The sequence below is a fragment of the Buceros rhinoceros genome, unplaced genomic scaffold, assembly GCF_000710305.1.
Source record: "Buceros rhinoceros silvestris isolate BGI_N320 unplaced genomic scaffold, ASM71030v1 scaffold1071, whole genome shotgun sequence".
Taxonomy (NCBI): Eukaryota; Metazoa; Chordata; class Aves; order Bucerotiformes; family Bucerotidae; genus Buceros; species Buceros rhinoceros.
Window position 1 is genome coordinate 102,521 of NW_010393523.1, and position 6,982 is coordinate 109,502.

Genomic DNA, 6,982 nt, shown 5'->3' on the forward strand with positions numbered 1-6,982 from the left:
ACATGCAGAAATGTTATTGCTCGTTCACCGACAGAGAAAATGAGTTTGCCAGTTCCGGCTCTTCGCAGCCTGTTGGCATCTCTGAAAAGATACCAGGCAGTGGGACTTAGAGATGATTGCCACAAGTAATTTAATGTGGATTTGAGAAGGAAGTCACCCTTTTTGACTCCCCGTTTTTAATCATCAGTAGTGGTCGTCTGTAATGGCTCACCCCAGCAGTCCAGAGTGCTTGTTATTAAGGACTTTGGCGTTTTGGATTAGTGTTTCCCACTGAGAAATGTTAATTCCTCTTGCCAAAGAATTCACATAGCCGAGTACGATTAGCAAATCTAAAGGATTAAAATAACCGCCTAGCAGGGGTAATACACTTCAAGACTATTGTTGTTACCTCAGGTACCGCAGCACAAAACAAAGGGGCTCCCATGGCTGCAGCTCGTAGTTAATAAATCTGGCTGTGCTAACATTGCTGAAGCAAAGCTTTTAACATCATTAAACACCAGCTTTTTGCTTCATCACTCAAGGATGGTTCCTCTGTTTGCATCTTCACCTGCAGAAGTGGCTACACTGTGGAGGTTTTGTGAGATCTATATCTGCACGCCGTAATTATGTGCCCAGTCTGAATAGCTATGGGTTTGAATTGAAACCACTCACCACGAACACCTGAAACTCAACTGGCTGAGCAGATGAAACGTATATTTGTTCCAAAGTTTGCATCAAGCGCTGAACAATTCCCCATAAATCTGTGCTCTCCTGGTCGGGGTTATCAGTATGCATTAAAATAGTCGTTTCCCACAGACGCAGGCAAAGGTTTTAGTTCCCTCTGACCCTTCCTTGCAAATGAGGGCAACTGGCCTAACTACCCACCTCGTGCAGGGCTGGGGCTCAGCCCTGTGCTTGGACTTGCTTGTAAATGCCACTCTGACATGTGCTGTGAATAAATAAAGCCTGTTGGAATATGTTGCAAGGAATATTTGTTGAAGAATCTACTGAAGTTTGAAAGACGGGTAGTACTTACCATAAGCATGTCATCTTAGTGAAGAAAAACTTCTTTGCAAAATGATTTAGTTGTAAGGATTTTTTATTTTCTTTGAGTCAGAGGAGAAAAGAAAACTAAAGCTCCTTCTTACAGTAATCTGTTTTTCTCCCTTTTATTTTGTTTTATTTTCTTATCTACGGAAGTCGTGTAAGCAGAGTTCTTTGCCGGTGCCAGGGATTTGTGTGATATTTTTTCAAGGTGCGGACTGTAGAATGTCACACATTCATTTTTAAACACTTTTTCTCTCTGATGTGGATGAAGCACAGGGCAGTCAAATGTCAATGGAAGCTTAGCAGCTCGCTTTTCCTGCTTCTCTCCATTTTCTTATTATTAGCTGCGTTTGCAAAAGAGGAGCCTCTTAAGTCCTTGGCTTTGTTAGTGTTTTCAGAGCAGGCGGTGTTTCTGCTTTTGCCAATGTTTTTGACATCTCCACAAAATAAGACCCATTTTCCCAGAACAGAGGCGTCATTGGGCATTTCTAAAATAACTTCAACCCTTTAATTTGCCACCACTCTTCACTGACTGTCGATCCTCAGTGCAGTGTCAAAATTTAGCGGAGGAGGCTGCTGTCCTCATCTCTCTGCTTGGGGACAGGGCAGAACTCCTGCTCCAGCTCTCACAGGTCACGCTCTCCAGCGGCGCACTCAGAGAAACTCCCCAGTGCAGGTGTCCCTGTGGGATGGATGCAGAGGTCCCATTTACTTCTGAGTGAATGGTTCGATCACCACCCTCATCCCATGCCCTCTGCTCTTCCTGGAGCAGCTGACACCCGCTCCAGGGACTTTACCCATGCCAGAGGGCTTCAAGGATGACGTAGCACTCCTACTGCTGGGGTGATGCAGGTTTGTGCAAGAGAAGTTACTGGGAGGGACAGCTAAGCTCAAAGACTGGTATCACTACATTTATTGTGCTCCACAACAGTTATATTAAAAAGTTGTGGGGTTTCCTCTCGTGCAGTTCGTCACATGCCCTGCATGTCTGACCAAGTGGGGTAATGGTGGTTTTCAAAATACTTTGTCATCGCTTTGTTTTTAATGAGGGAAAACTGACCTTGATTTCTCCCCTCTTCAAAATACCCTAAAGGAAGCTAGCCAAGAAGCAGAAGGAGACTCAGACCAGCACGCAGAGGGAGATGGGTCCCGTGGCTACTTCCGACAAGACCTCTACCAAACTCAGTGCTGTTCACAATGAAGAAGCTTTTTCTTCCAGCTGCCAAGATGTTAATGGATTCAGTAAGTTTAACTTGCTTGCAATGGATATGTCCCCCTTGGAGAGCTCTGGGTTCTTAAAAGGACCTATTCCTATGGGCACGATATCGGGGAGCCAGGAGTGGCAGTGAGCGAGGTCATTGCAAAAGCTCGGTAGAAATCAGTTGGCTGAAAAGTCTCTGATGCTGCCACTATTTTAACCGTCAGATAGGTGGAGAGCATTCCTTCTGACTCCAAATCTGCGGAGAGTAATTTACAAAGTCTGTTCTAGTAAATCTATCACAGTCAAAAAGGCATATGTTTATTTGTTCTTCAGAAATAGTGTTTCCTTTGTGAGTAGAAGAGTCGAATCAAATCACTTAGCTGACTTGTGGAATGAAATAACATTTTCTGTATGCAATTGCTGTGAAAGAAAGCCTGGTCTCCTGGTTAGAGAACTGGAATGGAAAGACAGAATTTCTTTTGTCTGTGTCCTCAGTTTATTCTTCACGCACTTTCAGTAAAACTAATCTTAGTTAATCCTTGTAAACCACCCAGACCTCTGTAGCTGGAAGAGTTTTGTGGGTAAAGCAGCACAAAGTCATACTTTAGCCTCGCTAGATCCAGACCGAGTGCATGGTGGATTGCATGGTGGATTTGTAAACTTTTTCGTATTAAATAAATTTTAACTTAGACACTATGGGAATGTCACTCCTTCTTTTGATGCTTAGACTGCTAGTCGGAACAGGGAACAGCTCTGAAACTAAATATCTTGTTTTTCTTCAACATCTTTAGTGAAGTCTGTTTTTCCCCCTAATTACTAACGTGAAAATGCTTATGGTACAGAATGTGTTTTGCCATTGGAACCTTCCTTTGTAATCTCAGATTGAGTGGGGCAGGCTGAGTGAATTCCACTTTTCCCTCTATCTCTAGGTCATGTCAAATTCCATCTGCATGCGTTGCTACTGCCTCTCTGTGTAACGTACCTGCGAGCTGGATAAATAGGTGTTTGGGACCGTCAGGGCTAGCAGTGGGCAATTCTCTCTGATATTAAACTGACTTGAGTCGAGATCTAGTTTTCTCAGGTGCTGGGTAGTTCTGTCTCCTGAAGAGCACAAGAGTTGTCCATGGTTCCCCTCTTTGAAAGGTGGGATAGCAGAGGATAGCATTGGGACAGACATCCTAGAAAGAGCAAAGGTAGCTTGTTTAAAATGTATGGGGAAAATTAAGTTTCTAACGCTTTCTTCATAATCCAGGTTTTTAAAAATTTGGGCGTTTTTTTCCAACCAGAAAATAAGAGACAAGACAAGCTTTGAATGTGTCCCTTTCCCCTTTTAGGGGAAAATAAAAAATAGACACTTTTTTAAAATTCCCATAGTCTCTCCAGCTTGGCCACTGGTCTGCTCCTGGGGCAGGAGGACTCTTGCTGTCCTTGGGTGACCCCTTTCTGTCCTCCTGCTGTCGCCTCTCTGCGTGCTGCTGCCTTGCTGCTCTACAGCACTGCCAGCCCGCAGGGAGCTCCCTCCTGACAGGTCCAGCAACTGCACAGGCTGCTGCTGCCTGGTGCTGGGCGTCATGAAGGACATAAAAAAGGAGCAGCTGCCCTTCTGCTGAGCAGCCCCTCGGTTTCTGAGGAGACGTAGACCTGACTGCGCCTCTGGAAGCAGTGTGCAGTGTAGTAACGCTGATTCTCTCACCCCTAAGAGCTACTGTCCTCCTGTCTCCGCTGGTGCTGAAAAGGTGCATCTCTTCACCTACTCTGCCTCGATGCTTTGGAGGAAAATGCTTGTATTTTCAATATAAACTCACGGAGATGGCGTCAGCCATGCCGTCATACCGTTTTGGTGTGCCAGAGCCCTTTGTCGAGGCCAGTACAGTGCTCAGGTGGACACAGTCCTGCCGGACATCGATAGTTTTGAATTTTGTCCTTTAGGAGAGGTGTTCATTAGCAACTGGAATTCCATTCCAGATCTCTAGCCTCTGAGGGCTCCCTGTTCCAGCACAGGTCTTGCTGAAAGTGGAAGAGAAATGGACATTTATCTTCTCTGGCCCAAAGCAAAGCCCCTCATCCCTCTTTCCATTCGACACAGTTAGTTATTCAGGCAGAATTCTTACTAGTACTTACAGGAGTTTAAACCGAGGAGATTTTATGGACTTGCAGACTCTGTCTGACGCCACATGGAGTTGGAATAGGTGTTTGCTGACAGATTAGTCTGTGGCTATTCCAGCTTGTCTGGTTTTACCAGGGATTATATGGAGCTGAAGGAAGCTCCTCGTAGTAGTTAATTTTCCCAAATATCTTGCTTTTTAAAAAATAAAAATGTACCCTAAATCCATTAAAGGATGGTGCTAGCAGTGTTTGAGCCTGCTCCTCAGCTTGCAGCAGTGTTTGGAAGGCAGCAGCACTTCCCTCCGAGTGGCACAGCACAGCCATGCGTAGGCTTTGACCTGGTGCAGGGTTATTATGGAACAAGATGACGAACTGGAGACAAGCTGGACCTAAAATTACCCCCAGCATTTGTGCACTGCCCAGAAGGGTGTGCAGGGGGCTGTTGTTGGACATGAATTGGGTGCAATTTGGCAGCCCATCCTTGTGGTGGGGAAGGCAGTCATATGTCATCCCAGCAGTGATGCACTGGGGATGTGTCCTGCACAAAGGACCTGCTCTTCTACCTCTGCGATACTGAAATCCCTCGGACTGGGCTCATCCGGGAGATGCCATGTCACCAGCATAACCACCTTGACATCCCTTGGGGCTTCTGGCAGTAACTGTTTGAGGATTCAGTCTCTTAAATGCAGGCAGCTTTGCTTGAGACTGCTTTATTAGGGTGTGCTTAACCTTTCCAACACGTCAGTTTTGGAGAAGACACTTTCCAGACACCTTCAGGAGGGAGACCGGTCCACCTTAGGTAGGTAGCTTGACTGCCACCAGCAGAAGTCTGGTTTGTAGACAGCATTTGTGGAAGCTGTAGGGAGTTTTGCATTAGTGGGCACAAGTTAGCTTGATTTTACTAGCGAGAACAATTTGAAAAGAGGAAGATGTAGGTGAGCGGCACTCAGGGTGTGAAAGGCCACTTTTAACTAAGAAACTTCTCGATTCTTTCGATATCCTGTATGGTTTTGTGGTGAATGGTTAGGTTTGCTGCAAGTCACAACAGACAATTACATCAAGTTCTTATTCCCATGCCACAGATAATTTTCACTCAGGTTGCCTGCTAAATGCTGTTTAAGGACTTGTAGGATCATGACCATAACAGGTTTTCTGTAGTGAAAAACTCTAAAATTAATTTAAAAATAAAAAATAAAGCCAAATTTCATTAAAGGAATAAAAGGAAAAAAATACCCAAATCCTTTTTACTGGTTTCCATGCTGGTTTGGGATTTTAGTGGGGTTTCCAAGTTCAGAAAATCTTAGGACAAATCGCTTTCAGAGTAGGAAGGGGCCTCCACCGTTCGGCATGACTAGAGGGATCTGAGTGGCCTCACGGGAGTACAAAGAGAATTTTTAATCAAGTCTCGATCTCTGCCCTGACATGAGGTCCTCTCTGGAGCTGTGTCTTGTGACTGCACACGCTGGTGCTCTGCTTAGGAGGCAGCGCTGCAGACACATCTCCTCTAGAAGCCACTACCTGACTGGTTTGGGGAATGAGCTCTCCAGAGTTTCGGGAAACTTGAGCTTTTGTGGTGGTTTTTTTTACCCTCTCTTTCTCTCGAACCTAGAAATCACCTCCCTGTCTCACAACACCTTTCCTGAACCTCAGTTGGTAACATTTTTAATCAAACTTGCTGAAGTGAAGTGTGTATCTTCACTGTCGAAGTGATTTATTGTTGGCAGTTCCCGGAAAGGCAGTATAGCCCGATGGGTTCTTCTGCACTCCCAAATTTCAGAAAATGTGAGTCCTGCACCAAATCCTGACTGTTTACTTGCTTTGTGACCCCAGGCAGACAAAGTACTCCTTTTAGACCTTATTTTATATACCTGCAGAAGCGACGGTGCTCCAAGTACAGTAAGAGGAGGGTCTGATTTAGGCTGACAAACAAGCTGGAGAAAGGCTAAGGGGCCCCAAAGGAGAGGTGCTTTATTGCTTGAAGGCAGCTGGGGCAAGACTCCAGCAGACTAAGCTATGAGAAATTTGATTATTTTAATGTATTTTCAAGTGGTATAAGTCTGAAAATACAGTGGGAGAATGCGGAACGAGAGTGAGCTCATTTACTCGATGATTATAAACTGCTTAGGAGGTAATTCTGCTGACTTTAGGGAAGTCCCCAGAGTAGTGACTTCTTCGGTTCACCCCCATAGACTAACTTGAAATTTTTAAGTGCTATTTGCTCTAGCGATACAAAAATTGCTTCTGAAATTACTTTGATATAAACTGAGTTTTATCTACTTCTGTTGGATTATGGAGTAGTTTTTCCTGTGTTACCTATTGTCATCTTTCTGATGTACCAAGATTTGTATTAGCTTGTTTCCCAACATTTTGAGGAGGAGATAAATAAACGCCTGTAACTCTAAGAGTGAATCAGAATGATAACAAAAGAATATGCCGTCAGAAATGATGGATTACCCTAAGAATGTACATGTGTGCTGTTGTAGATCTAAACCAGCCTCGTAAATTTACTATCAAGAAAAGAATCTATGAGAAGATGCTGAGCCCTGCCTCCTTTCCGTAAATATTAGATTAATATGGAAATAATTTGTGGATTCTTATCCAGAGAAAGTGAATGCTTTAATGGGAGAAAGCGGGGCTGCTTGTCCTGCT

General features: G+C 44.5%; 1 protein-coding gene across 1 annotated transcript in view; it reads left to right on the forward strand.

Annotated features, from left to right (window-relative positions):
• LOC104501112 (receptor-type tyrosine-protein phosphatase T) overlaps positions 1-6,982 on the forward strand; it is a 148,590-nt gene that overhangs the window by 94,237 nt on the left and 47,371 nt on the right. The window contains exon 10 of the mRNA XM_010144867.1: positions 2,120-2,268. Coding sequence (XP_010143169.1) covers positions 2,120-2,268 — 149 coding nt within the window. The remainder of the gene's footprint in view (positions 1-2,119; positions 2,269-6,982) is intronic.